General features: G+C 48.1%; 2 protein-coding genes and 1 long non-coding RNA gene across 5 annotated transcripts in view; 2 read left to right on the plus strand and 1 right to left on the minus strand.

The window, feature by feature from the left end:
* Positions 1 to 14,866, minus strand: part of XRRA1 (X-ray radiation resistance associated 1) — a 35,587-nt gene extending 20,721 nt beyond the window's left edge. The window contains exons 1-6 of one of the 2 annotated variants that reach the window (XM_082219002.1): positions 14,780 to 14,866; positions 10,736 to 10,950; positions 6,209 to 6,321; positions 5,125 to 5,282; positions 3,629 to 3,700; positions 2,853 to 2,925 (exon numbers count right to left, since the gene is read on the minus strand). In XM_082219002.1, the coding sequence (XP_082075128.1) occupies positions 2,853 to 2,925; positions 3,629 to 3,700; positions 5,125 to 5,282; positions 6,209 to 6,305 (400 nt within the window). In that variant the 5' untranslated portion in view covers positions 6,306 to 6,321; positions 10,736 to 10,950; positions 14,780 to 14,866. The remainder of the gene's footprint in view (positions 1 to 2,852; positions 2,926 to 3,628; positions 3,701 to 5,124; positions 5,283 to 6,208; positions 6,322 to 10,735; positions 10,951 to 14,779) is intronic. The other variant, XM_082219003.1, reaches the window with a different exon arrangement.
* On the plus strand, positions 9,645 to 25,782 carry SPCS2 (signal peptidase complex subunit 2). 2 transcript variants are annotated; one of them, XM_082219606.1, is made up of 5 exons: positions 9,645 to 9,850; positions 18,956 to 19,039; positions 19,254 to 19,413; positions 22,504 to 22,639; positions 25,521 to 25,782. In XM_082219606.1, the coding sequence occupies exons 1-5, from the start codon at positions 9,701 to 9,703 to the stop codon at positions 25,705 to 25,707; spliced, it is 717 nt and encodes a 238-aa protein (XP_082075732.1). In that variant the 5' UTR covers positions 9,645 to 9,700; the 3' UTR covers positions 25,708 to 25,782. The 2 variants fall into 2 exon arrangements, with proteins under 2 accessions (XP_082075732.1, XP_082075733.1); XM_082219607.1 differs by lacking the exon at positions 9,645 to 9,850 and adding an exon at positions 15,216 to 15,302.
* On the plus strand, positions 10,967 to 14,404 carry LOC309530653. The gene is made up of 3 exons (XR_014218815.1): positions 10,967 to 11,273; positions 13,474 to 13,575; positions 14,213 to 14,404. It is a non-coding gene; the product is annotated as an uncharacterized lncRNA (long non-coding RNA).
* Positions 25,783 to 27,565: the final 1,783 nt, after the last annotated feature.

The raw sequence follows: 27,565 nt of genomic DNA on the forward strand, positions 1-27,565 counted from the left end.
TTTAAAAGCCCCTGGGAAGGCAGGCAGGGGGGACAAAGACTTTTGCCCCCCGCCAGCCTTCAGAAGAGGTCCTGGACCTCTTCTGAAGGCGGGCGGGGGGCCAAAGTCTTTGCTCCCCCCCCGCCTGCCTTCAAAAGGTGTCCCCGCTGCGGCGGGAGGTGTCCCCTGCCCCCCCGCCCAGCTTCGGAGCACCGGGAGAAGCCATCTCCCCGCAGCCCCTTGCTGCAAAAGACGTCGGGGGAAGCGGGGAAGCGAAGCGCTTCGCTTCCCGCTTCCCCCGACGTCTTTTGCAGCAAGGGGCTGCAGGGAGATCCTATCTCCCCCCAGCCCCTTGCTTCAAAAGAGAAGACCCGCTGTCCCCGGGGCAAGCTTCGTTTTGCGAAGCAAGCCCATAGGGAAATTCGTCTTGCGAGGCAACTCGAAAACGAAAAAACCTTTCGTTTTGCGAGTTTTTCGTCTCGCGAGGCGTTCGTCTTGCGGGGTACTTCCTGTACAGGTCAAATGGCATTCTGAGCTAACATCCGGTGCTCAGCACAGTGAATAGACTGCCCCTTTGTTCCCACGGTACAGTCCCCAACAGTCACATCCTGTTTAGCTTTCCAGCCAGCTGCAGCTCGCTGCTGCATTGCTTCTTTTCCGTAACACGGGGTATAAATTATTATTATTATTATTATTATTATTATTATTATTATTATTATATGCATGACAGGTCTATGGCACATGTCGCTCTGATCGCCAGCTAGGGATGGGGGCAAAATTGGGTTCAGTTCATAATAATAATAATAATAATAATAATAATAATAATTTTCTTATTTATACCCCACCCATCTGGCTGGGTTTCTCCAGCCATTTAAATCGAAATCGATCAAATCTGCAGTTTCCGAAACAAGACAAGAACTGACACACAGCCATCCTTCAGAATGTGCCCTTCTCTGAACCAAACAATGCTTACCAAAATACATATACTGGGGGAAAGTGTGCATAAAAATGAGTATGTTAGTGAAAGCTATGTACAAATAAAACATAGGAATGGGCTTGCAAAAATGGGTACGTTGGTCAAAGCTGCATACAGAAAAGGACTTGCTAAGGTGAAATTCAAAGGAAAAGACTGGTTAATTTTTATGAGGGTTAGGAAAAGAAGAGTTTGCCAATTGCTGTAGAAGTGTAAAGGACCATATTTAAGATTGGAAAAACGAGAAACCGAGAGATGCAAAATCGGACAGTTCCTTTCATCCCTATCTCCAACAGAGGAGGAATGGGGGTGGAGCGCCTGGTGTAATTTTTTTAATGGCTGTGGGTCATCGCCAGCAGGCCAGATTGGAGCCATCAAGGCCAAGAAACACAAGGTAATGTAGTGTTGTGAGTTTGTGGGGTGCCTGGACTACTCTTCTAGTTCCTGGACCACCACCCCCTTCCTGAGTGCCAGTCAACTGGATTTAGCACATTAACATTTGGGCGAAACCAGCTTCCCGTGTTCAGGAAATCACCTGGGAAAGGAGCCATTGACTAAGAACGAAGTGGAGGTGATGGCCCATTAAGAAAGCCATTAAGAAGGAAACGTCTGAAGCGGGTGGGACCCCTCCTCCAGCTCAGAGGAAGCCTAAATCTACATCCAAGTGCAAATTAATTGAAACAAAGCATGTTTTCTATCTAAGAGAAGCTTCGTGATTGCCACATCAATCAGTCTGTCAAGCACCCACAAAAGATGTTTTGAGGATGCTTGCGTTATTATGGTATCAGAAGCCTGCAGCCAATAGAAGGAATGATGCGCTTGCCACAATATATTGAGGTTCTATGAAATAGAGTTATTCCAGAGCTGGAAAAGAGGTAACCTGACGGTACTGGGATATCGCAGCAGGACCTAGACCCCTGTCACACATTGAAAGTGGTGAAGAAATTCAGGACAGAGCAACAAAGACAGGTACTTGATTGGCCAGGGAATTCCCCAGACATAAATCCCACTGAGAATTTGTGGACTATATGCAAAAGTCGCCTCCGTTCTGTAGACTGTACGACTATGGAGAAGCTCATTCAGGCGCTGATTCAAGTGTGGTACATGGATCCAAAAATCAACAGTGATTCTTTGTAACTAGTACACTAGACTCCATGCCAAAACGTGTTCAAATACTGCTTAAAAATAGTGGAGGTCATACTGAAATACTTTATTGTCACTTGTACAACTTGTATACAGTGAGATTACACGAGCGCCCCCCACTCAGCTCTCTTAGTCTTAATTCCCCTTGTTTACTGACGCACACCCACCAAACCCGAAAGTCAGTTGCCCTGTTGTTATCTTTTCATTCAGCAGCCTAACAGCCCACAGACATCAAGAAAGTGCCGGCAAGGTTGTGAATCATCCCTGAGACTTTTCCTCACTCTCCCAAGGCAACATTCTTCCGCGAATTCATCCAGCGGATTCACGGGACAGCCCATAATATCTTGTGCTGTGTTCACCACCCTCTGTAGGCACTTCCTATCAGATGATGTCAAAAATGATGTCCGTTACTAATGTACGTATATGTGAGTTTTGTACAATAAGCTACTAAACTCATTGTTTGTTTCAATTAATTTGCACAAGGATGTACCCTAACAGCCGTTGTGCAGGCGCAGATGACAGCTGAATGAACGGGAGTTGCAGGAAGGCAGGAGAACCCCAAAAAACATGCATTTCAGGTGAAGACACCCCCACCCCATTTTGATGCAAACATCTCTGTGTAAATGCGGAAAATGACCTCTCTGCCTTTCAAGCCACCAGTGTGAAGATGCCCGCTGATTCTTCATCGCCCACCCAACAGCCCAATTAAAAATAACATGCCAATGCTGCAGCCCACAAACTGCCACGCATTCCTTACCCAAGGTCAAGAGATTTTCTGTGGCGTTGATATAGGCAACGCAGTCAAACTGCTCAAAATCTTCTTCTTTTGCCTGTAGAAGTGAAAAGGAAACAAGCTCCACCCACACATTCTGAAACAGAAGCGGGGCCAGAATGGTTAAGCTTGCTCTCAACTGCAGAGCAAACTGGAATCCTCTGACATTCATAACCATGGACGGACCCCAGCCCCCCAACTAAGGCAAAGGTAAAGGTATAGGACCCTTGGATGGTTAAGGCCAGTCAAAGGCGACTATGGGGTTACAGCGCTCATCTCGTTTTCAGGCTGAGGGAGCCGACGTTTGTCCACAGACAGCTTTCCGGGTCATGCAGTCAGCAGGACTAAACCGCTTCTTGCACAATAGAACAGCATGACGGAAACCAGAGCGCATGGAAATGCCGTTTACCTTCCCGCCGCAGAGGTACCTATTTATCTACTTGCACTGGAGTGCTTTCAAACTGCTGGGTTGGCAGGAGCTGCTGGGACAGAGCAATGGGAGCTTACCCCGTCGCATGGATTCAAACTGCTGACCTTCTGATTGGCAAGCCCAAGTCTAAGTGGTTTAGACCACAGTGCCCCCCGCATCCCATAGAAGCCCCCCAACTAATGGTTGCATAGCAACATGACTTTCCAGGCTTGGGCCATGACTATATTCAGCCAGTTAGGTGGGTTGAAGTTCCAACCCATTTCACCACAGCTGCTGCTATCCCAGTACAACACACACCAGAGTAAATTCACAAGGCAAGCCTCCTACTCACCATGACAAAATTTTGGTTACTGATGTCCACAGAGCACAAATGTGACGGGCTTTTCACATGGTGGAGCTTGATCTGCAAATAATAATAATAATAATAATAATAATAATATATTATTTGTACCCCGTCCATCTGACACTGGCAGCTTTCAACATAATATAAAAACACAACTAAGCATCAAGCATTAAAAACTTCCTGAAACTGCCTTATTTATGTATGCTACTACAGCGACAAGTATGTTACTTGCCCAAAAATGGAAAGAAGAAGTCACCCCAGCAAAGAAAGAATGGATACAAAAATTCAGGGAATATGCAGAAATGGCAAAACTTACTGGGAGAATAAGAAATCAAGATAACAAACTGTTTATAAAAGAATGGAAATGATTTATTGCATATTTACAAATAAATTGTAAACAGATAAAAACACTGGCAGACTTACTGTAATAACCTGCAGTTTCATAAGAGTATATATTTAAAGAAAATGAACAAATGAGCAAGTTAAGATAATTAGGATATGCAGAAGATATTAAAAATAAATGTAAGGAACCACAGAAAGAGGGGGAAGGAAGTCAAGTTTTGAAATGTCAAAATGATTGTAAAATCAGTGAAATGTATAAACTTGAAAAGTATAAATAATTTTTTTTAAAAAAAGAAAAACTTCCTGATACAACAAGCCGGAGAACAGGGTTGTGGACACACACTGCCCAAGGAAGGCAGTGTGACCTAGTGGCCGGGGTGCTGGACCAGGACTTTGGAGACCAGGGTTCAGTTCCTTGCTCAGCCATGAAATCTCACTGGGCGACCTTGGGCTAGTCACCAACCACCTGAAAGGGTAATGGGGAGAGCCATGAAGCCCCCTTTGAGCTCTTGGGAGGAAAGGTGGGATTTAAATGCAGCAATACAGAAAAAAGAAAAATGGAAAATCCTCTACCAAGGAAAGCCAAGCTCTGGGCCTCTTCTAATGATGCTCGAGTTTTTCATGCTCTCAACCACCCCCAAATGGTACAACTAAAATGATCAAAGAGCTGAAGAGCCTAAATAATAATAATAATAATAATAATAATAATAATAATTTATTTATACTCCACCCATCTGGCTGGGCTTCCCCAGGGGCCTTCTGGCGGTTCCCTCCCTGCAAGAAGCCAAGTTACAGGGAACCAGGCAGAGGGCCTTCTCGGTAGTGGCGCCCGCCCTGTGGAACGCCCTCCCATCAGATGTCAAAGAGAAATATAACTACCAAACTATTAGAAGACATCTGAAGGCAGCCCTGTTTAGGGAAGCTTTTAATGTTTAATAGGTTATTGTATTTTAGTGTTTTGTTGGAAACCGCCCAGAGTGGCTGGGGAAACTCAGCCAGATGAGCAGGGTATAAATAATAAATTATTATTATTATTAACGTATTTGAGCGAGGATCGGCATGAGTCTCAAGCTGTACGGTCTCTTCCTTGAAGTCACTCTGCACGCACAACAGAAAAGCAACAGTACCCCAGTCGTACTCACCAGCTGTGCGCCATCGAGAGTTTTGTTGTCCAGAAGCCTATAAGCCCCACTTGCCGTTTCTGGTCTTCTCAGCCTAACCTGGGGGGCTTTTGTCCCAAACAGCAACTCAATCTTGGTCTTCTCTGCTGTCCGGCGGGCCACTTGCCAGTGGCCAGCCCCTGAGGAGCCACGGCGGAAAACGGCCAGCATCAAATCAGGAGAAAGCGCACTGTGGATTTGCCACACGTGGCCTCATTCATTGATTCCTATTCATTTCATAAAATTTCTACACCGCTCCATGTGAACTTTGGTATATAAACAGCTCTGACCTGGTCGCTCCAGCCGCATGGCTTCAACCACCCTCTTTTGTTTCAGACCAAAATGGAGCCTGTTTTGCTACACCAATAGTTCAGAAACTTCTACCGTTTATAATTAAGCAACGTTTTAAACTGCCTGTGAACCTTGTCTGACTGCTGCATGGAAAACCACATTAATCTGACCTTTGAAGAGCTTTGTAAGTAAACCATGACTTACCAAATGTGTGGTCTATCTCGGTGCTGGGGAAGTGGGAAACCTTGGAAAGAGCTTTGAGAAGGGGACACTTTAGGACTTACTGGAAGGGCACATTCTAAAGCTTTTCTGTGCTGCATGTTTTGCGGTGTTAAATCTCTGCTGGGGTTCCCTCACAAAAGAGTACTTGCCCCAAACTTGGCTTCCAGGAATCTAAAACATGAACACTATGCACCAGCTTAGCCTTGCCTGCTACTGGATTGCCTGCCTGCACCGTATCTGACCACGGACGGCTCTGACCTTGCCTCTTGCCTCACTCTTGTTGTGGCCTGTCCTAGCCTGGACCCTGACCATGACCAGGCCCTGGATATTACCCTATTGGTGTTGCTTGTGTTGAGTCCTGTGTTTACCCAGGAGCCCAAGGAGAACAGGGCATCTACAGGACTTCTGATGCTCTCCCTATTCCTGCCTCTAGCCTCACCCACCACTGGGGTGCAGCACCCAGGTTGCCCTTGAGGTGGGGGAAGGCCTAAGAGGGAGCCCTATTGTTCTCCAGGAAATTTATTTCCACGTTATCAACGTCGGGATGGGTTACCTTCCTCGTATCTGGACCGCAAAAGGCTCCGGGCCGGAAAGCAGTTGGTGGGGCAGCAGTTTCCATCGTCCAGTTTATACATTCCTTTGGTAGCCATGTTGTCATTCTAGCACCTAAAGGCAGCAGATAAAGCGATCAAAGATTTCCTAGAACAGCAAGGCTCTCGAGGCTAAATCAATGGTTTTTTTTAGCACCCTAGGAAAACAGAAAGCTTCCTTATACTGAGTCACACCTCTCCTGCACCAGCAGACTCTCCAAGCGTCCCTATTTTCCAGGGACAGTCCTAGATTTACAGAAGCGGCCCCAATTTCTGATTCAATCCTGGAATGTCCCGCTTTTCCGTAGGATGTCCCTGTTTTCATGACCGGCTTGTCCCATTGATTTCAATAGGTCTACTCGAAGCACAATGAATAAGTCTGGATCCAACCCAACATGTTTATATACATATTGGGTTGGATCCAGGTTCTCTTTTTATTTAGATGTTTGATGATATTTTAAAGCCTGTTTGGATTTTGTAATGGCCATTAGCTACGCAAAAGGATGACCGATGGACTGATGCTGTTTTCTTTGTTCAGATAATCTATATACTGCTTAGCTACAACTGCCCCAGGGAGTGTTGACAATATTGCTCTGGGTGGGCCAAAGATTGGGCTCGTGTCATGAAGCTGCCTGCATCAGATCACTGGTTGACTGAATCCAGGACTGTCTGCTGTGACAGTTCACTAGGGCTGGGCGATACCTGGCTTTAAACATCGCAATATATCACGATGACTGAAATAAGGATGGAACTATGTAGAGGTGAACAGTAGTGCTGGGCGATATCTGGTTTTCAGCTTCATGGTATGCAGTGGTACCTCAGGTTACATAAGCTTCAGGTTACAGACGCTTCAGGTTACAGACTCCGCTAACCCAGAGATATTACCTTGGGTTAAGAACTTTGCTTCAGGATGAGAACAGAAATCGTGAAGTGGCGGTGCAGCAGCAGCAGCAGCAGGAGGCCCCATTAGCTAAAGTGGTGCTTCAGGTTAAGAAGAGTTTCAGGTTTAGAACAGACCTCCAGAATGAATTAAGTTCTTAACCCGAGGTACCACTGTATCACCATCTAAACATTGTGATATACTGATATATCACAATGTCTGAAATAAGGATGGAGCTAGTTTTCAATGTCTGAAATAAGGATGGAGCTAGTTTTCAACTTTGTGATATATCACTAGATGAACATTGCTATATCCTGATATATCACTGTCTGAAATAAGGATGGAGCTATGTAGAACCATTGGCTGGCTTCACGGTTTTTCCCACATTCCGATTTTTGCATAGCACACATACACACACACATCATGATTCATGATATATTCTCAGGTCAAGAATTATGAAACCGACATCACAATATGGATTTCAAACCGGTTTGGGATGCTATATAGATACATTGACCGCCCCACTGCCCAAAGCTTTTCCCAGCCCTGATGCCCGGGACCCTTCTTCTAAACGGGAGGTGCCAGGGATCTGCCACTCAGCTGCAGACCCTCAAACTCACAAGCATGAGAAAATGCGCATGGCACTGATCGAATCTTTAGGGGCCTGGCAAAGTGGACATGTACTTGGGGTTCTCACGTTTGCATGATTCCCTTCTCCGAGGAGCGCAGGGTACAGATGGAGCTATGTCATTCTTTCCTCTCAAACAGTCGCAAGCCCTTATGATGGGGCTTGTGTAGAGGTCAATAGAGGTGTAATATTCTGCTACCGGCCACAAGGACTGTTCTGTTTCCAGTATCGGAGGCCATATCTTGTTGAATCCCAGTTGCTTGGAATCTCAAGTGGGGAGAGGTCCATTGTACCCAGTTCCTATTGGTGCCGCTGTGGTCTAAACCACCGAGCCTCTTGGGCTTGCTGATCAGAAGGTCGGTGGTTTGAATCCGCGCAACGGAGTGAGCTCCCGTTGCTCAGTCCCTGCTCCTGCCAACCTATCAGTTCGAAAGCACACCAGTGCAAGTAGATAAATAGGTACCACTGTGACGGGAAGGTAAACAGCATTTCCGTGCACCCTGGCACTCATCTCGGTCCTCTGTGCAGCAGAAGCGGTTTAGTCATGATGACAACATGAACCGGAAAGCTGTCTGTGGACAAATGCCGGCTCAGGGGGCCAGGGCAGAAAGAGAATGACTTGCTCCAAGGCAGCCAGGGAAATGTATGCCTGATCAGGGGTTTGAATCCAAGCCTTCCAAATTCAAGTCCAATGCTCCATTCAGCTATCCCACACGGGGCCTTGTCTACCGCCAGTCGTTCCAAAACTTGCATTACAATGCAAGAAGAGGCTGCTGCATCAGGCCAATGGCCCATCGAGTGCAACATCCTGTCCTCCCAGTGGCCAGCCAGATACTTACTGGGAAGACCACCAGTAAGGTAAAAAGGTAAAGGACCCCTGGACGGTTAAGTCCAGTCAAAGGCGACTATGGGGTTGCGGCACTCATCTTGCTTCTGGCTGAGGGAGCCAGCATTTGTCCACAGACAGCTTTCTGAGTTATGTGGTCAGCATGACTAAACCGCTTCTGGTGCACGGAGGACCGTGACGAGTGCCAGGGTGCATGGAAATGCCATTTACCTTCCCGTCACAGTGGTACCTACTTATCTACTTGTACTGGCGTGCTTTCGAACTGCAAGGTTGACAGAAGCTGGGATAGAGCAACGGGTGTTGGCTTTTTGCAGTATAGTAACGCTGCAGAGAGCTTGCTGGGGAGATCATGCATTAAAAAGAAAGGACTCAAAAAGTACTTAAAGGTTTTAATAAGAAAAACAAAAACTCCATTTACACTAAATACATTACCAAACCAAACCAGACCCAACCACCAACCCATCCCCCAGGGTAATGGGAGAGCTAGGTGCTGCTCCTTATATACTCTACCCAAATGCTGACACGCCTTAATCAAATACAACTCAGCAGCACCTGCTATGTTTCACAGCTGTAAAGCTGGGTCTCGTTAGTTTGCTCTGGCCCTTGCTCCGGCCCCTTAAAGACATACACATGGAGTGGAACAATGATGAACCTTTACATTTAAAGAAACCATTCAACAACGGGAGCTCACTCCGTTGCGCGGATTCAAACCGCCGACCTTCTGATCAGCAAGCCCAAGAGGCTCGGTGGTTTAGACCACAGCGGGACCAGTAGGAACTGGGTACAATGGACCTCTCCCCACTTGCGATTCCAAGCAACTGGGATTCAACAACATATGGCCTCTGATACTGGAAACAGTACAGTCCTTGTGGCTGGAAGCAGAATATTACATCTCTATTCACCTCTACACAAGCCCCATCAAAAGGGCTTGCGACTTTATGTACTGCTGCTGCTCTAAGTAAGCCCATGTGATGTCTTTGCTGAGCAAAGCAGCCTTGCTTCTGTGACACAACACAAAGGCCCCCTTCCCGCCAGCCCCCTCTGCAGAGGGGCAGAGCCCAGCAAGCACCATGGCATCGCGGCAGTGAGGACGGTCAGCGATGCGGGTGACACGTGGGAATGTGAGGGTTAACATCAAGCTGCAGCCATGGTGCAACATTCCCAGAGAACGCCAACAAGAAAAGACCTTCTCTTCCCCGTTGCCTTGCACCAGCAACGGAACAAGGAGGAACCATGGCAGGGGACGTGAGGTATAGCCAGGAGTGTCGCAAGGTTCAGCCTCGTTTGTTTAGAAGTCGCGGGCTGACCCCCAAAAATCACGTCTTGCCTTGATGCTTTGGGCCTTATCAGATTAGCACCCCATCTTTCCCCGAAGGCACGGTGGTGGTGCGCTGAAGGCTCATCCCCTTCCGTCTGCCCATGTCTGAGAGCCAGTGTGGTGTAGTGGTTAGAGTGTCAGACTAAGACCTGGGAGACCAGGGTTCGAATCCCTACTCGGTCACGATGAAGCTCGCTGGGTGTGTGACCTTGGGCCAGTCATTGCCTCAGCTGAACCTACTTCACAGCATGTTTTGTGGGGATTAAATGAGGAGCAGGGGAATCTCGTATGCCATTGAGAGGTCCTTAGAGGGGGGAAGGAGGGATAGAAATACAATATATAATAAAATATATACGGGGTCCTTGCCGCAGGATCACATTCACCAGGTGCTATACCAGCTGCACTGGCTCCCGGTGGAGTGCAGGATCAGGTTTAAGGTGCTGGTTTTAACCTTTAAAGCCCTATACGGCCTAGGACCCACATACCTACGCGACCGCCTCTCCTGGTATGCCCCACAGAGGACCTTACGGTCTTCAAATAAAAACATCTTGGAGGTCCCGGGCCACAGGGAGGTTAGGCTGGCCTCAACCAGGGCCAGGGCTTTTTCGGCCGTGGCCCCGATCTGGTGGAACGCTCTGTCATAAGAGACTAGGGCCCTGCGGGACTTGACATCTTTCCGCAGGGCCTGCAAGACAGAGCTGTTCCACCAGGCCTTTGGCCAAGGCACAGTCTGACCCCCTCCTTCTGTAAACCTCATAGAACTCTAGCCCAATGGTTGTCATTAATTTGAGGCAGAGGACTGTTCCAGATTTCGTACCTTAAGAAATGCTGTAGGAATCTTCACATAAAATCCCGTTCCTTAAACTTCACACCACAGCTTTAGCGTTGGAAACAGAGTTCAGGAGCTGGAGGCTGCACAGACAGGAGCAGAGCTGATTCTCGATAACTGGGGTCAAAGCAGGCCAGGACCAGTGTTTCTGCAGGACACGCTGCGACTTCCTCCCGTTGCAAATCAATGGTTGCCATTCATTCCTTGAAAGAAAAACCATGGTCTGCTCTCGGAAACACCATTATGTCCTCCACGCTGGGTCCTTAAATGAAGAGCTTTATTTTTTAGCATATAATGGGGGGCAGGAAGAGGAAGGGTGGTAGCCCAGGGGCCCAGCAACGGCTTTGCCTGCAGAAATCTATCCACAATGGCATCTGCTTCCTATGTATGTTTTTTCAAGATTAGGGCTCTCTTTATTTATTTACTTATTGCATTTACATCCCACATTTTTCTTCAAGGAGAAAATGCTTCTCCCACTCATCATTTAATTCCCACAACAACCCTTCAGGGTAGGGTAGGCTGAGAGGCAGTGAGCTTCGTGGCCATGTAGGGCTTTGAACCCCCGTTTCCCAAGTCATAGTATGACACTCTAACCACTACACCACACTGTCTGAAGCGTGGGGTACTTGAACACTTTGCCCCTGCCCTCCCCCTCCAGTCCTGATTACAGTGGACGCTTGGGTTGTGAACGTGATTTGTGCAGGAAGCACATTCGCAACCCGCAGCGCCGCGTCTGCGCATGCGCGGGTCGCAATTTGATGCTTCTGCACATGCGCAAAGTGGGATTTAGCGCTTCTGCACAGAAACCCGGAAGTAACCTGTTCCGGTACTTCCGAGTTTGGTGCAACCCGAAGCGTCTGTAACCCGAGGTATGACTGTAATAATAATAATAATAATAATAATAATAATAAATTGTGCAGCCCGAAGCGTCTGCAACCCGAGATATGACTGTACAGTGTTACCTCAGGTTACATACGCTTCAGGTTACATACGCTTCAGGGTACAGACTCCACTAACCCAGAAATAGTGCTTCAGGTTAAGAACTTTGATTCAGGATAAGAACAGAAATTGGGCTCCGGCGGTGCGGCAGCAGCAGGAGGCCCCATTAGCTAAAGTGGTGCTTCAGGTTAAGAACAGTTTCAGGTTAAGAACGGACCTCCAGAACGAATTAAGTATTTAACCTGAGGTACCACTGTACAGTGGTGCCTCGCAAGACGAAATTAATCCGTTCGTGAGTCTCTTCGTCTTGCGGTTTTTTCGTCTTGCGAAGCACGGCTATTAACGGCTTAGCGGCTTTAAGAAAAAGGAAACAAACTCGCAAGAACTCGCAAGACGTTTCGTCTTGCGAAGCAAGCCCATAGGGAAATTCGTCTTGCGGAACGACTCAAAAAACGGAAAACTCTTTCGTCTAGCGCGTTTTTCGTCTTGCGAGGCATTCGTCTTGCGGGGCACCACTGTATTATTATTTTTTTGAGGGGGGCAACACATCAGCAACCTGCACAGGGAAAATGCAGCCTCTCCCATTTGCTTCAGTTGCAATCAGCCAGGCACCCCTCCCTCCCTCCTTCCTTCTCCCTCTCTCTCTCACAATCATAGGGCCGTAGTTGGAAGGGGCCTTGAGAGTCATCTGGTCCAACCCCCCTGCAATGCAGGAATCTTCTGCCCAACAAGGAGCTCGGACCCACGACCCTCTTTGTGCTCTGCGGACTGAACTACCCACACCTCTCCAACTACAATTCTACCCTCCAGGCACCCCACAGCTGCCATGAGGACTGGAATTTTGCAAGCTTACAATCCTTGCCTTTCCATCTCACACACCCTCCAGTATCCTAGAGTATGATCCCAGCCCCTTCTCTTATCCCATTTTATCTTCTCATTAACCCTGCGAGGTAGTGCCTTGGGCTGCTGAGAGAGAAACAGAAAGAGAGAGAAATATAGATATGACTGGCCCATTTTATCTTCACACTGTAGGCTCGCCACCTGTCTTGCATAATACAGGATTGTCCCATATTTCGATGTAAAATGCTACATCCTTTATCGATACAGTTTTGTCCTGCATGTGTTTGAAAGGATGTGCAAAAGATCATGTATTTAAGTTTTGGGTAGCCAAGCACAGGTAGATTTACACATTTGTGTGTGTGTGTGTGTGTGTGTGTGTGACAAATTCCAGAGGGGCCACCCTGTTGGCTGCAATAGATTGTACTTGATTGCTTTGAAGTCACGTCAGCACCAGGTGGGGAACCCCCCCATGGGTGTAGCCAGGGGGGAGCAGGGGGCAGCTGCCCCCACCTAAATCAAGTAAATAAATCAAAAATTAACTAAAAGTAGAAATTGTAGAAAGATTTTGACATATTTTTCTGAGCCCTTGGGGTCAAAAGAAAGTACCGTAATTTAAAACAACTCTTGTTGAGACATTTCACTCTGAATCTGCTAGCTATGCCCAAGGTGACAACACTGCTTCACTTCGCAGCCACCCAGTGCCTGGGGCTGCTGAGAAAGAAATAGAAAGAGAGAGACAGAGAAAGATAGATAGATAGATAGATAGATAGATAGATAGATAGATGAGAGAATGACTGGCCTGTTGTATCTTCACACAACCCTGTGAGGTGGTGTCTTGGGCTGCTGAGAAATGGAAACAGAAAGGAAGAGAGAGAAATATATATACGGCTGGCCCATTTTATTTCCACAGCACTCCTGTGAGGTAGTCCCTTGGGCTGCTGTGAAAGAAATAGAAATATAGATAGATAATAGACATATATACAGAAATAGATAGATGATAGATAGATAGATATGGCTGGCTCATGTTGTCTTCACAGCACCCTTGCAAGGTAGTCCTTTGGGTTGCTGATAAATATATATAATAGATATATAGATATGGCTGGCCCATTTTATTTCCACAGCACCCCTGCAAGGTAGTCCCTTGGGCTGCCAAGAAAGAAATAGAAATACAGTGGTGCCTCGCAAGACGAAAAGAATCCGTTCTGTGATTCTCTTCGTCTAGCGGTTTTTTTTGTCTTGCAAAGCAAGCCCATTGAAGGATTAGCAGATTAGCGCTATTAGAGGCTTTTAGAGGCTTTTAGCGGCTTATCTGCTGATCGGATCAGCTGATAAGCGGCTTAGCGCTATTAGCGGCTTATCTGCTGATCGGATCAGCTGATAAGCGGCTTAGCGCTATTAGTGCTATTAGCGGCTTTTAGCGGCTTATCTGCTGATCGGATCAGCTGATAAGCGGCTTAGCGGCTTAGAAAAAGGGGGGGAAAGGGGGGAAAAACCAGCAGGAACTCGCAAGACATTGTCGTCTTGCGAAGCAAGCCCATAGGAAATTCGTTTTGCGAAGCACCTGCAAAACGGAAAACTCTTTCGTCTAGCGAGTTTTCCGTCTTGCAAGGCATTCGTCTTGCAGGGCACCACTGTAGAAAACATAAACATAGACATATACAGATAGATAGATAGATAGATAGATAGATAGATATGGCTGACCCATTTTGTCTTCACAGCACCCCTATGAGGTAGTCCATTGGGTTGCTGATAAAGAAATAGAAATATAGATAGATAATAGATATATAGATACAGAAATAGATAGATAGATACGGCTGGCCCATTTTGTCTTCACAGCAACCCTATGAGGTAGTACCTTGGGCTGCTAAGAAAGAAATAGTAATAGAAAACATAGTCATAGACATGGAAATAGATAGATAGATAGATAGATAGATATGGCTGGCTCATTTTGTCTTTACACCACTCCTGTGAGGTAGTCCCTTGGGCTGCTGAGGAAGAATGAGAGAGAGCAGCATCTCTGCCTGTTCCCCAACATCCCCCCCTGCCATCTTCACAGCTGAGTGGGGATTGAGGGCAGGCCTGGGGCTCTGCACCCTGAGCCCCACCCCCTCACCTGTCCGGGGTCACCTGTCCAGGTGTGAGGCAGCATGGGGGGGTGGGGAAGCCATAGAGGCCGAAGACCTCCAAGGGCTAGAAAGGCGGGGACAGAGAGAGAAAGAGGGGGGGTTGTTTTCATTCTCTACCACGCTTTACCTGGCCTTTGCCCCGCAGCAGTCAGGCTACTCCGCCCCCTCCGGAGCAAGACCACCCCCCACCCCCCGCTCGCCGCCTTTCCCTTCCCCCTTTACGAGGAGGCCCCGGTTCCCATGTCCTCGCCCCGCCACGCGGTTGCCACGGTAACGAGGAAGCCGGAAGCCGGGGAGGAACTACGCCTCCCAGAATGCCACGCGGGGCGGCGGCGAAGGAGAATCCGGGCCATTGTCGCGCAGGGCACGCCTAGTTCTTCCCAGAATTCCACAGTCCATTTTAAAAAAACAACAGGCAACCCCCCCCCAATGCGCACGCGCGCACGCGCCGGCCTGTCTCCATCCACCCCGCGGCCGCGTTCCAAACTACCAATCCCGCCGTCCCTTGCGCGCCCCGTTCCTCCCGCTGCCGGCCAATCAGCGGCGAACAGGTCGCTAAGCAGGGAGGAGGAGGCAAGATGGCGGCGAAAGGCGGCGGCGCTGGAGGAGGAGGCGGCGGCGGCGCTAACAAGAACGGGATATTGGACAAGGTGGACCGGGCTAAGCGGGCTGGGGTCGTTCTGCTTCGAGGGACCCGGGCGGGAAGGGCCTCGGCGAGGGAGGAGGGAGCAAAAAACAAAAACCCGCGCGCGTGCCTGGGCGAAGGCAGTGGCGGGGAGTTCCGTAGGCTAAGGAACGTTTCCGAGCGCAATTCAAAGTGTTGGTGCCGACCTTTAAAGCCCTAAACGGCCTCTGTCCAGTAAATCTGAAGGAGCGTCTCCTCCCCCATCGTTCTGCCCAGACACTGAGGTCCAGCTCCGGGGGCCTTCTGGCGGTTCCCTCCCTGTGAGAAGTGAGGTTACAGGGAACCAGGCAGAGGGCCTTCTCGGTGGTGGCGCCCGCCCTGTGGAATGCCCTCCCATCAGATGTCAAGGCAATAAACAACTATTTTACTTTTAAAAGACAACTGAAGGCGGCCCTGTTTAGGGAAGTTTTTTATGTCTGATGCTGTGGTGTTTGTAATATTCAGTTGGAAGCCGCCCAGAGTGGCTGGGGAAACCCAGGCAGATGAGCGGAGTATAAATAATAAATTATTATTATTAGGCTCCATCCATCCATTCCCAGATGAGCCACAATGCAGCTTTTCCCCTCCCCCAATTCCCGGTTCTTCACGCCGCTAGCGTGCGGAACTCACTACCACAAGAGTTAGGGATCTTTCGCCCAATGTGGGGCTCCAGCCCATGACCCTAAGAGCAACAGCCTTGTGCTCTACCCACTGAGCTCTCGTGTCACTGCTATCATGTCAGGATCCTTTGGCCTGACCCAGCTGCAGGGCTCTTCTTGTGTTCCTTGATGTCATTGGGGGCCACCAGCTGTGTTGGCTTTGAAAGAGGGGTGTTCATAGAGGAGGAGGCAGGCTGTGCTCTTCCTCCCCTGCAGAATTTCTGTGCACAATATAATAATAATTTATTATTATTTGTACCCCGCCCATATGGCTGAATTTCCCCGGCCACTCTGGGCGGCTTCCAACAAGGATTAAAAATACATTAAAATGTCACACATTAAAAACTTCCCTGAACAAGAAGGTTATTGACAAGCTGGAAGGTGTGCAAGGAAGGGCGACTAAGATAATCAGGGGTTGGAAACTCAGCCTTATGAGGAACAGTTGAAGGAGCTTGGGATGTTTAGCCTGGGAAAGAGGAGACTGATAATAATTATTATTATTATTATTATTATTATTATTATTATTTATTTGTACCCCGCCCATCTGGCTGGGTTTCCCCAGCCACTCTGGGCGGCTTCGATAGAAACCAAAAATACAGTAAAATATCACAGATTAAAAACTTCCCTGAACAGGGCTGCCTTAAGATGTCTTCTGAATGTCAAGTAGTTATTTATCGCTTTGACATCTGATGGAAGGGCGTTCCACAGGGCGGGCGCCACTACCGAGAAGGCCCTCTGTCTGGTTCCCTGTAGCTTTGCTTCTCGCAATGAGGGAACCGCCAGAAGGCCCTCGGCGCTGGATCTCAGTGTCCGGGCTGAACGATGGGGGTGGAGATGCTCCTTCAGCTATACTGGGCCGAGGCCGTTTAAGGCTTTAAAGGTCAACACCAGCACTTTGAATTGTGCTCGGAAACGACTGAGAGGAGATGCATTAGTTGTTGTCAAATATATGAAGGGACGTCACATGAAAGATGGAGCAAGCTTGTCTTCTTCAGCTCTGGAGGGTAGGACTCGAACCCATGGCTAGACAAGAAAGGCGAATCCTGACTAAACATCAGGAAGAACTTTCTGATGGTGAGAGCTGTCAGTATCACCTACACTGATTGGCAGCTGCTCTCCAGGGTTTCAGGCTAGGGACTCGCACAGCCCTAGACTTCCAGAGTCTTGAAGAAATCTGAATTGTTGCCGTCCTGCATAGGATTATATTATATTATTCACAGGAAGACTTGCTTTCTGTCTCCCGTGTTGGAAAGGGATGGATTCAGAATTCCCTTTAAACCTTGGGCAGTTGAAACGCTCCCACTGTCTCAAGAAGGATGATGTGTACTTTAAGTGGGGCGATGTGTGTCTCTGTTTTAGAGTTGTAGCAAGTAACAGGAAGCAACCTGCAGAAATGGAAGGAGGAAGGAAGTTCATGGCTTAGCCTCTGACCGCTAGGCCACATTAGCTCTTAGTATCTTTATTAGGCAGGGCTCTATTCAGTCATACTCTGGAGTGGGAATTGAGGGACGTGACTAACTTCGATCTGTGCATTACAGCAAGTAAAACTTCATTTAATACAGCCTAGGGCTTATGCTTCAAGCTTATGCATCTTTTCAAAAGCCTGTGTTGATTCCTGCTACAATGTTCCACAAACATATGTATGTTAACAACTGTTTATAACCAAATGTGGGGGAGAGTTTTTTGTTTGAACATGCAAAATGGATCATTTCACCCCGTATTTTCTCTGTGCCTGGGGAGAGGGGCTTTCACTCTTTGTCCAAGCACTGTCGTGCTCCATTCATCTTCTTGTGGTGTGTGTGTGGCACGGTCCCAACCTGGCTCTGCTCTGTAGCATAAAATGAAGCGCGTCAGGGCTGAAGTCATCAACACCACATCTTGTTTGGCCCATGGGGGTCGTTTAACCAGCCTTTGGACCCCTGCCGCCTGCTCAGGGACCCCCACTGCCCGCTCAGAGCAGGGACCGCCTTCTGCAACACTAGCCGATTTCCCGTTGGCTGCAGGAAGCTCCTGCAGCCAGTGGGAAGCTGCGCATGCATCCTCTGCGCCGGAAGGGGCGCCAGAAATAGTGTTTTTGCCCGCCCGCACACTCTAGCCCACCGCGGTGTCTGCGGGACTGTGAAACAGCCCAAGCCACAAAAACTTTGCCAACCCCTGTGCTAGAGCCTGGGATCTTGGAAAGACTCGTGATCTGCCTGCCTCTGAGCTGTGGCTTCCCCTGTTGTAATGGTCAGTGTTATAGGGTTCCCCCTGACATGTGACGTCCATCGATCAACCCCTGACTGCAGGAGAAACTATTACAGTGGTACCTCGGGTTAAGTACTTAATTCATTCCAGAGGTCTGTTCTTAACCTGAAACTGTTCTTAACTTGAAGCACCACTTTAGCTAATTGGGCCTCCTGCTGCTGCCATGCCACCGGAGCACAATTTCTGCTCTCATCCTGAAGCAAAGTTCTTAAACCGAGGTACTATTTCTGGGTTAGCGGAGTCTGTAACCTGAAGCGTATGTAACCCGAGGTACCACTGTATAGACATTTCACACGGGCTGTATCCAGCTAAGTCATACACAAGATAAGCCCATTGAAATCAGTGGACTTGCATGAGTCATGGCTAACTTAAGCCCATTGGTTTTAGTGTGTCTCCCCTCGAGTATGACCTTGCTGGATGTAATCCAGTGTATTTATCGTCACGTTTAATTGCAGGCAGAGGAATTTGGCAAGCTGCACCCGGTGTTCCTCTCTGCAACACAAATTATTCCGTCGCTGTCAGCGTTGCACATTTCAGGAGCGCTGCGCTGAAAACATTCACTGGGCCCCAAATTGGAAATGGTTTGGGAGCCAACCAGATGCTGCTGTTGACATAGAAGAGATGATTATAAATTTAACAGACGCACAAGATGAGCGACCGCTTTCACCTGTGATAATTGAGGTGCACTCATTGATGCAACTCTTGCTTGTGGTTTTGTTCCTTTATCTCACAGTGGAAGATTGATGACAAACCTGTAAAAGTGGACAAGTGGGATGGTTCAGCCGTGAAGAACTCATTGGACGATTCCGCCAAAAAGGTACCATTCCCCCTCCCTTGTGGTATTGAAAAGGTATTTCCTTCATGGTTTTGCAGGCTTCGTTACTCCTCCTTGCTAGCCTCCTACGCAGTCCGTTGGGGAATACTTTGCTAAATTCCTGCATCTCTCCATCGCTCTGATCCTATGACTCCTCGAGGTCTAAGATCGGATTTGCTCTTTCCTTTGTTAAAGGCGCTTCTTTCCCTCCCTCTAGGTTCTGTTGGAAAAGTACAAGTACGTGGAGAACTTCTGCCTGATAGATGGCCGCCTTGTTATCTGCACAATCTCTTGCCTCTTCGCCATCGTGGCTTTAATATGGGATTACCTTCACCCCTTCCCTGAATCCAAGCCAGTTCTTGCAGTCTGTGTTGTATCATATCCTTTTTTGCCGAAATCAGATCTAGCCTGCCCTTAAGAGGGTGTCTTGTCAAAGCTGCTCCCGCCCCGCTTGCACAAGATGGAAAGTGCAATTTTGGAAAGACCTGGGATAGCTCAACTGGTAGATAATTAGACTCTTAATCTCAGGTTTGTGGGTTCAAGCCCCACGTTGGGCAAAGATTCCTGCATTGCAAACGGTTGAATTACAGTTGCAATCAAAATTATTCAGCTCCCATTGCAAATCGGGTTTATTATCAAAAAATTATAGGCTTTCAGCTGTTTGCAATGGGCAAATCAAACAAAAGCAATTGAAATACAGTGGTACCTTGGTTTACAACCATAATCCGTTCAGGAGGTCCAGTTGTAAACCAAAACAGGTTGTAACCCAAGGCGCACTTTCACCAATGGGGCCTCCCCCCAAAAAAATTGGTTGTAAACAAAAAAAAAAAAGGGGGTTGTAATCCAAAATAAGGGACACGCACTTCTGGGTTTGACGTGGTTCTAATCCAAAACAGTTGTAATCCAAAGCGGTTGCAAACCAAGGTACCACTGTAACTCGACACAACAGATGCTTCAAGTGGTTTCCCCAAATTCAGCTGAAAATGCAACTTATACAGTGGTGCCTCGGTTTAAGAACAGCCCTGCTTATGAATGCTTTGGTTTACGAACTCCACAAAACCAGAAGTAGTGTCCTGGTTTGCGAACTGTACCTCAGTCTAAGAACGGAATCCGAACAGTGGAAGGGCGCCGGCAGCGGAAGGCCTCATTAGGGAAAGCACACCTCGGTTTAAGAACACTTTCGGTTTAAGAACAGTCTTCTGGAACGGATTAAGTTCGTAAACTGAGGTACCACTGTACGTTGATATTCACTAGAACAGTGTTTCCCAACCTTTTTTGGGCAAAGGCACACTTGTTTCATGAAAAAAATCTCGAGGCACACCACCATTACAGCCCCGTGACGTCAGCGCGCAGCGTCACGCCGGGAGGGACATGAATTGCTAGCAAATTACATAATCACCTCCTTGAGGGCTGGCTCATCTTCTCCGAAGGCAGAACCCCATTAATTAACAGCACAGACTCACACCATAGCCAAGACGAGGGGGAAAAACCTCAGTCATGCACATGTGGGGGCTAAATGAGGACGAAGACCGGGCAGAGAGCAGGGTTCAAATCACCCCACCTGGCCAGGACAATCCCTGGGTGCTCCCTTGGGCCACTCGCCTGACCCAACTCGCAGGGCTGTTGTTGCGAGGATAACACGGGGAGAGCCACGCGCGCCCCCGGGAGCTCCTTGGAGGAGAAAGCGGGCGATGAATGCAATGCACGAAATATATGAGAGGCGACCAGGTTTTGCAGGTGAGGGGCCCCCGCCAGCCTCCGCTTCCAACACCCGGCACAACGACGCCGAAGTTTCCCCCCGGGCTCGGCTCGGGGAGCAGCGCTGCTCCCCCCCCGGCTCCCCTTCGCCCTCCCGGCTCTCTCTGCCGCCCACTGGGGACCCCCCTCACCTGCCAAGTCCGGAGCGCCGGTGGAAGTTGCATGCATGCATGCAGGGCGCCGCGTTGCCATTGCATTGCACTGCACTCCATGCAACGCCTGCACGCATGCATTGCCTTGCACGCCCACCAAGGGGTCTCCCCGCGGTCCGATGCGTCTCCTCCGGCGCGGATGCAGCATTGCAAAAATAAAAAAACCCTGACGCAGCCCTACCTGGGGGGCAGCCTCCGCCTCCGCGGGGATCCCCGGGCTCCATCCTGCTGCCCGATCTCCGCGGGGGCGCAGGCAGGCTGCGCGGGGTCTGCGCGGAAGAGCCCCTGCCCGCCCGGCCGCTGCCGCTGCGCTCATTCCATGGCCGGGAGAAGAGCGCTTCAAACAAAACGCCCGGCCCACCAGGCCACGCTGGGAAACGTAGTTTGTGCACCCCGCGCGGGCGCAGAGCCCAAGGGCGAGGGGACTACGGATCCCGGCAGCCCCTGCGCCGGGGACGGAGGGGGAGAGCCCGGGTGCAGGGATGGAGGGACGGGCGAGCGAGTGAGTGAGTGGCAGCCGCCAAGCCTTGGCTGAGAGCCAGGAAGGGCCTCCCCGGAGGAGGAGGAGGGAGGTGCAGAGCGGGAGGGAGGGAGGGAACCCCAGGGGTCATCTAGTGACGGCGCCCCAATCGAAAATTTGACTTTAAAAAAAAATCTTTCGAATTTTTTAATTTTTCCCGTGGCACACCAGGCAACATCTCGCGGCACACTAGTGTGCCGCGGAACAGTGGTTGGGAAACACTGCACTAGAATGTCAAATGCAATGGCATATAAAGCAAACAACAACAATGAAATATAAATAAAAAAGTTGTCCAGTAGCACCTTAGAGACCGCCACCCAAGAGTCGTCCGCGACTGGACCTAATGGTCAGGGGTCCCTTTAAGTTTGTTCATGGTATGAGTTTTCGTGTGCATGCACACGTCTTCAGATACTGAAGAATACTGGAGGTATCTGAAGAAGTGTGCATGCACACGAAAGTTCCTACCAAGAACAAACTTAGTTGGTCTCTAAGGTGCTACTGGACATTTTAAAAACATATTTCTACTGCGTCAGACCAACACGGCTACCTACCTGAATCAACAGCAATGAATTCATCAAGACAATTCAATAAAGTCATAGTAATACATGACTTCCTAATCACATGTAACCTTACTCCAGAACCCTGTCCACACAAGAGGAAAGGCCACACCACTGGGGAAAACCCCTTTCTGATTTCTTGCAATTTTGTATAGGATTGCAGAGTTGGAAGGGATCCAGAGCGTCATCTAGTCCAACCCTCCCCCCCCCCCAAAAAAATGCAGGCATCCTCCCATCCAATTTGAAACCATACTGGATCATTGCTTAGCTTTGCAAATGTGCTGGCAGTTTTATTGCTGCTCCCGTCAAGTGGGCTTGAGCCCGGCGGCATTCCTCGTTTGCAAAATCATCGGATCTGGACAACGTGGCTTTTAGTAGGGCAGTAATTCCCTGTAGAGAACAGGCTGACTCTTACCGCCACTCTGTCGCCGCGTGCTCCAGTCTCCGGCCACCGACTCTCTTTTCCTTAATGTCTCCCCACGTATTTTGTTATGATGGGGATTCTGACCATCTACACCTCGTATAAGGAGAAGAGCATCTTCCTGGTAGCACATAGGAAAGATCCAGCTGGAATGGATCCCGATGACATCTGGCAGCTTTCCTCGAGTCTGAAAAGGTACCAGCCTCTTCTCTCCCCTCCCGCCCCAGGGAGAAACCTTGGAACGGTGTTCAGGGCTTTTGAGTATTCTCGCCATTTCTGTATTTGTACCCCGCAGCTGTAGGGGCTGGTTTCGGCTATTGAACTGGGCGCCCTGAGAATCTCGGCGGTCATTTGTTTCTGGAGGAAACACAAGTTTCTAGCCCTGGATGTTGCGCATGTAGCTCAGAGGCGAAGCACCGGTCTTGCAGGCAGACGATCTCTGCTTCCATGCCTGGCATCTCCCAGCAGGGCTCACCAGGACCCATCTGAAACACTAGGGAGCTGCTGCCTGTTAGTGTAGACAGTACTGAGCTATATGGACCCAGTAGTCTGACACTGTGTTCTTGCATAAGCTGAAACAGCGTAAGCCAGAGGTGGGCAGCTGAGCAGAGTTTCCAAGGTATAGGAGGGGAGGTTCTGAGATTTGCCTATTTCCTTGGCGACCAGAATAAATTGGGCCAGGCATAGGCAAACTCGGCCCTCCAGATGTTTTGACACTACAGTTCCCATCATCCCTGACCACTGATCCTGTTAGCTAGGGATGGTGGGAGTTGTAGTCCCCAAACATCTGGAGGGCCAAGTTTGCCTATGCCTGAATTGGGCCCAGTAAGCAAATGTGGTGCAGCTCTAGTTAATTCGCAGAGTTCGCTCAGGCCACGAATGCTGCTCCTTGGTGCAGAAGTAATGTCTCCCCGGCAGAGCATGCATGGCCGTGCCTTGTTTCGGGAAGCTTTTAATGTTTGATGTATTATAGTATTTTAATATTCTTTTGGAAGCCGCCCAGAGTGGCTGGGGAAGCCCAGCCAGATGGGCGGGGTATAAATAAATTATTATTATTATTATTATTATTATTATTATTATTATTATTATTATTATTATTATTATTATTGCTATCCTCAGTTCCCCATTTCTGCCCTCTTCCCGTTTGCCAGCTGTGCCACCTCATTTATTTATTCTATTTATTAAATTTATATACAGCCCTTCATCAATAGATTTGGGCCAGAATAAAATGCAGGTTAAAGGTAAGGTGACCCCTGACCATTAGGTCTAGTCGTGGCCGACTCTGGGGTTGCGGCGCTCATCTCACTTTATTGGCTAAGGGAGCCGGCGTACAGCTTCTGGGTCATGTGGCCAGCATGATGAAGCCGCTTCTGGCGAACCAGAGCAGCGCATGGAAACGCCGTTTACCTTCCCACCGGTGCGGTACCTATTTATCTACTTGCACTTTGACGTGCTTTTGAACTGCTAGGTGGGCAGGAACAGGGACCGAGCAATTGGAGCTCACCCCGTTGCGGGGATTCGAACCGCTGACTTTCTGATCAGCAAGCTCTAGGATCTCTGGTTTAACACACAGCGCCGCCCGCGTCCCTTAAAATACAGGTTAACAACAAGTAAATTAAGTAAAACCAAACAATAACACCCACTTCCCACAGACACATTCATAAGGCTATAGAATATTAATCTGCCCAAGGCCTGGTTGAAGAGGAACATTTTTGCCTGGGGCCTAAAGATCAGTGGTACCTTGGTTTTTAAACAGAATGCATTCCAGGAGTCTGTTTGACTCCTGGAACTGTCCAAAAACTAAAGCACGGCTTCCGATTGGCCGCAGCCAATCGGAAGCTGTGCCGGACATTCGGCTTCCGAAAATCGTTTGAAAACCTGGACGCTTGCCTTGGGGTTTCGATCATTCAGGAGCCAAGGCATTTGGCCTCCAAGGTACGACTGTATATAGAAGAGCACTCCGCAAATGGGGAGCCACTGCAGAAAAGGCCCCGTTCCTGTATTGCCACCCTCTGGACTGAAGAGGCACACAACGAAGGGCCTTGTGATGAATGCAGAGTCCAGGATGGTTTATATAAAGAAAGGCAAAGAGCTATTGCACTTGTAAGACCTTAAAGGAACCTTAACCTCGCCGTCGCAGAGTATAGCAGCCAAACGTTGCCCTCACAGCCCTGCAGACTGCCTCGACGCTAATTATTCAGATTAAGCACTTGAAACATGATCACCGTTATCCCTAAGAAAACATAGTGACAGTTTGAAACAGATAATTCTTGGCTTTGCAGGATCACGCTGCTGAAAGCTTGTTCTTCACCACAGTGCTAAACTGGAGGTATGAGGCTCTCGCCCAGGGAAAGCTGCATGCAGAAAAATGCCTTCCACGTACAGAGCTAGGATTTGCTCTCTCGGGCTAGTTTTCTATGAGGACAGTGGGAACTGCTTGTGGAAAATCATGTTGGCCCTGGAGTGGTTCCTCCTTCCCCAGTGAGATTCTGGTTGAACTATCACAAGTTATTGAGTGCTATTAGGATGGCTATGCCGTTTTTAAAAGTGTTGGGGGGGGAGGGGTGTTATTGGGTTGTTTTTAATTTTTATTATGTATTTTATATTTTTTTATATTGTGATTTTATGTTGCAACCACCCTTAGACCTGGAGGCATAGGATGGTATACCAATTTAATAAATAATAATAATAATAATAATAATAATAATAATAATAATAATAATAATAATAATAGCAATAATACCAGTTTCTGCTTGCAGTTTCTGCTTGCAGGATTCCCAAAATCTCCTGATTTCCCAAAGTCTCCTGATTGGCCACTGAAAACAGGATGCTGGACTCAATAAGCAGTGCAGGGCGTCTAGTGAGATTCTGATCCGTTTAACCAGACTAATATAATAATAATTTATACCCCACACATCTGGCTGGGTTTCCCCAGCCACTCTGGGTGGCTCCCAACAAAATATTAAAAATACAATAAAACATTAGAACTATTAGGTTCAGCTCTGTAATGCAGCTGCAAGCAGAATTTAAATGGCTTGACCTCCAGCTCTCTCTGCTCCTGCAACCATCTCTCTAGGTTTGACGACAAATACACCCTGAAGATGACATTCATCAGTGGCAGAACCAGGCAGCAGAGGGAGGCGGAATTCACCATGTCCATCGCCAAATTCTTCGACTGCAACGGCACCTTAGTCATGGAAGCCTTTGAGCCAGAAGTCTCCAAGCTTCACGACAGCCTGCTCACAGAGAGGAAGATAAAGTAGGAGGCTCCGTCCGGCGTCCACCTTACCCGCTGGGCTCATGCTGAGTTTAAGCCAATAAAGCAAAATAGCAACGAATGTTAGCCTCTGTTTTTGTCCTGAGATCTCTCTCTTTCTCTTTCTCTTTCTCTTTCTCTTTCTCTTTCTGTTCTTCCTTCCTTTCTCTGTCTCTCTCCAGAGGTGGGGAGAAAAGATTTTAAATTTCAGACATACAAAACAGATGCAAAGATCCAGCCAGGTTTCGCTTTGCCTTGCTTTGAGAACGTCTTCAACCTGCTCCATCAAGTTCCTTTGCTCCTATGAAGGTGGACTCTCAGAAGCGGGGAGTTTGCATAACCCTCTGTAGAATTATTTTTATTTTAAGCTGGCAGCTGCTTTAGGAGGCAGCCCTGCACCACGCAGCATTTATCACAAAAGCTCTGTTGAATTAATTTTTGTCTTGGCTGCTGGCTGCGAAAGGATTCTTAGTTTTTATGTTAGGGATTCAAGACGGGACTTGCATTGTTAAGCCAACGTTGTACATTTGCAAGCAAGTTCTGATTTTTTTATATATATTTATCAATCAGGCGGAAGGAAAATGATTTTTTTAATAAGAAAACCTTTTATTGGATGGGAGAGAGACCTGGGAAGGAAGCTGAGTAAATCTGCCAGAGTGTATTTCAGGACAAAGGCAAAGGCAGGAGTTAGTAAAAGAAAACAACAAGGAGGGGTTTAAAATCCATTCCATCTGTTTTTTGTCCCGTCTGGTGCATTTGATTCGTGCTGAAAAATCTCTTCTATCCCTTCTGTGAACAACCATTTTCTAAAATGACTTTTTTCTCCAATAAAAGGAACAAATTTATGTCAAAACAGTGTGAAAGTGTTAATGGAGTTGGGAGTGGAATCAAAGCGGTCCTGTTGTCTCTCTCGTAAATGTAATGGATTGTGTGACCTCAACACACTCAATAACAGATATGCGTAACACAAGCGTACACCAGCAGCCAAATTCGGAAACCTTTTTGAAAATACGTATTTCTGAGGTTTGATGGCGCATAACAGCAGCCTTTTAAAAGAGTAATACCATAAGATTATGTATCATTAGAAAAATAATATAATGCAGAATATAATGCAACAAACAAGGCAGTGACGTCAGGAAGAAGCGGAATTAATTTTAGTTGAGAAGCTGCCTTCTACTGAGTCAAGGACCCACTGCATGCAAGCAGATGTTCTGCCTCTGAGTTCCAGCTCTTCTCCCAACCAATGCTTTTAATCTGCAGCCTTCTGGTAAATACCGTATTTTTCGCTGCATGAGACGCACCTGACCATAAGACGCACCTAGTTTTTAGAGGAGGAAAACAAGGAAAAAAAATTCTGAATGAAACAGTGGATGTATGATTTTGATGGTTCAAGCTGTGGCCACAGACATGATATGTGATTTGATGGTGAGTTTGGGGTAGCCCAATGCAAAAATCCTGAGAATCCATGTGGATCCGTGCTTTGTAACCATGTTTTTGCGCCATTGCGGCCCCACGAAACAGTGGGTGCGGGTTTTTTTTATACAGGCTGTAGCCATGGACATGCTATGTGATCTGATGGAGAATTCGGGGTGACCCAATGCAAAAATCCCGAGGGTCCATGTGTTTTTTCCTTCCCCTTCCCAGGCAGCCTCCTTTATTTCTAGAGTCCCTTATCTCCCGATCCCTTGCCAATCAGCTGCTCAGCGGCTTTGTTTCCCTTCCCTCTTGTTTGCCTTAGTGTCTTTTCCTTAGCTGGAGCAGTTTTTTGCTCCTTTTCTTCTAATTTCTCTCCTCATTGCTTTAATCTTCCTGTCTCCTCTCCTTGCAAGTTTTCTATCTTTACCTCCCTCCTCCCAGGCAGCCTC

The sequence above is a fragment of the Podarcis vaucheri genome (assembly GCF_965113315.1).
Source record: "Podarcis vaucheri genome assembly, chromosome: 4".
Taxonomy (NCBI): domain Eukaryota; kingdom Metazoa; phylum Chordata; class Lepidosauria; order Squamata; family Lacertidae; genus Podarcis; species Podarcis vaucheri.

Excerpts from the sequence above, each read along its gene's own strand:
- SPCS2 (XM_082219606.1), top strand. The coding sequence starts at position 9,701 with ATGCGGGTGACACGTGGGAATGTGAGGGTTAACATCAAGCTGCAGCCA. Across the intron at positions 19,040-19,253 it reads TGGACGATTCCGCCAAAAAG|GTTCTGTTGGAAAAGTACAA; the intron begins GTACCATTCCCC and ends CCCTCCCTCTAG. Across the intron at positions 19,414-22,503 it reads TCTTGCAGTCTGTGTTGTAT|CGTATTTTGTTATGATGGGG; the intron begins CATATCCTTTTT and ends AATGTCTCCCCA.